Raw genomic sequence first — 641 nt, 5'->3', positions numbered from 1 at the left:
CTACAAGAACGGAATCACTCTCGGAACATTGACGATATAGTCTCTGCTACGAACCAAGCGTGGGCGGATGTCGATCCGATGACGTTGAATGCCAACTTTATGACTCTTCAAGCCTGTATGCAGGAAGTCATCCGAGCCGGTGGGAACAACGATTACAAAATCCCCCATATGAAGAAGGCCTTACTTGCGTCGAAGGGTATGCTGCCTGAAGTGGTTTTTGCTGATGTGGATGTTGTGAATGATGGGCTTCAGCGTCTACGTTGTACCGACATGGTAAAGAAGAGAGAGGAGTTGGCGGCTGAGGTCTCTGAGAGCATGAAAATGTGCGAATTCAGTTTGCATTTGGAGATACTTGCACTCGATGGAGACCTCGAGGAGGACGTTGATGGCGATTTGATGAGCATGTTGGGTCTTGAACTGTTTTAAAATAATATACTTTGTTTTGTATAATCACTTGTAATTATATTCAAGAACGATTGAAGTGGTACGTTTGGAGCAATTATTTTCGGATCTCAGATTTTTGGTTCGGACCATTTATTTCCGGACAGAGGTAGTACATATTGGCCAATCTATCATGTTATTGCTCTATATTTGTGAAATACTACCTCTGATTGGGAATAACTGCAGGCAGTGACAAAAAG

At 43.2% G+C, this 641-nt stretch overlaps 1 protein-coding gene across 1 annotated transcript; it reads left to right on the top strand.

Annotated features, from left to right (window-relative positions):
* Nucleotides 1–78: 78 nt before the first annotated feature.
* H310_09446 (hypothetical protein) lies at nucleotides 79–302 on the top strand (the record flags this gene model as incomplete). The annotated part of the gene is made up of 2 exons (XM_008875519.1): nucleotides 79–196; nucleotides 253–302. 2 exons carry the CDS (start codon nucleotides 79–81, stop codon nucleotides 300–302), a joined length of 168 nt encoding a protein of 55 aa, XP_008873741.1.
* Between the last annotated feature and the right edge of the window lie 339 nt (nucleotides 303–641).

Source organism: Aphanomyces invadans, assembly GCF_000520115.1.
Source record: "Aphanomyces invadans strain NJM9701 unplaced genomic scaffold supercont1.21, whole genome shotgun sequence".
Lineage (NCBI taxonomy): Eukaryota > Oomycota > Saprolegniomycetes > Saprolegniales > Verrucalvaceae > Aphanomyces > Aphanomyces invadans.
Note: the sequence above shows the minus strand (reverse complement) of the source record. Positions and strands in the feature narration are given on the sequence as shown.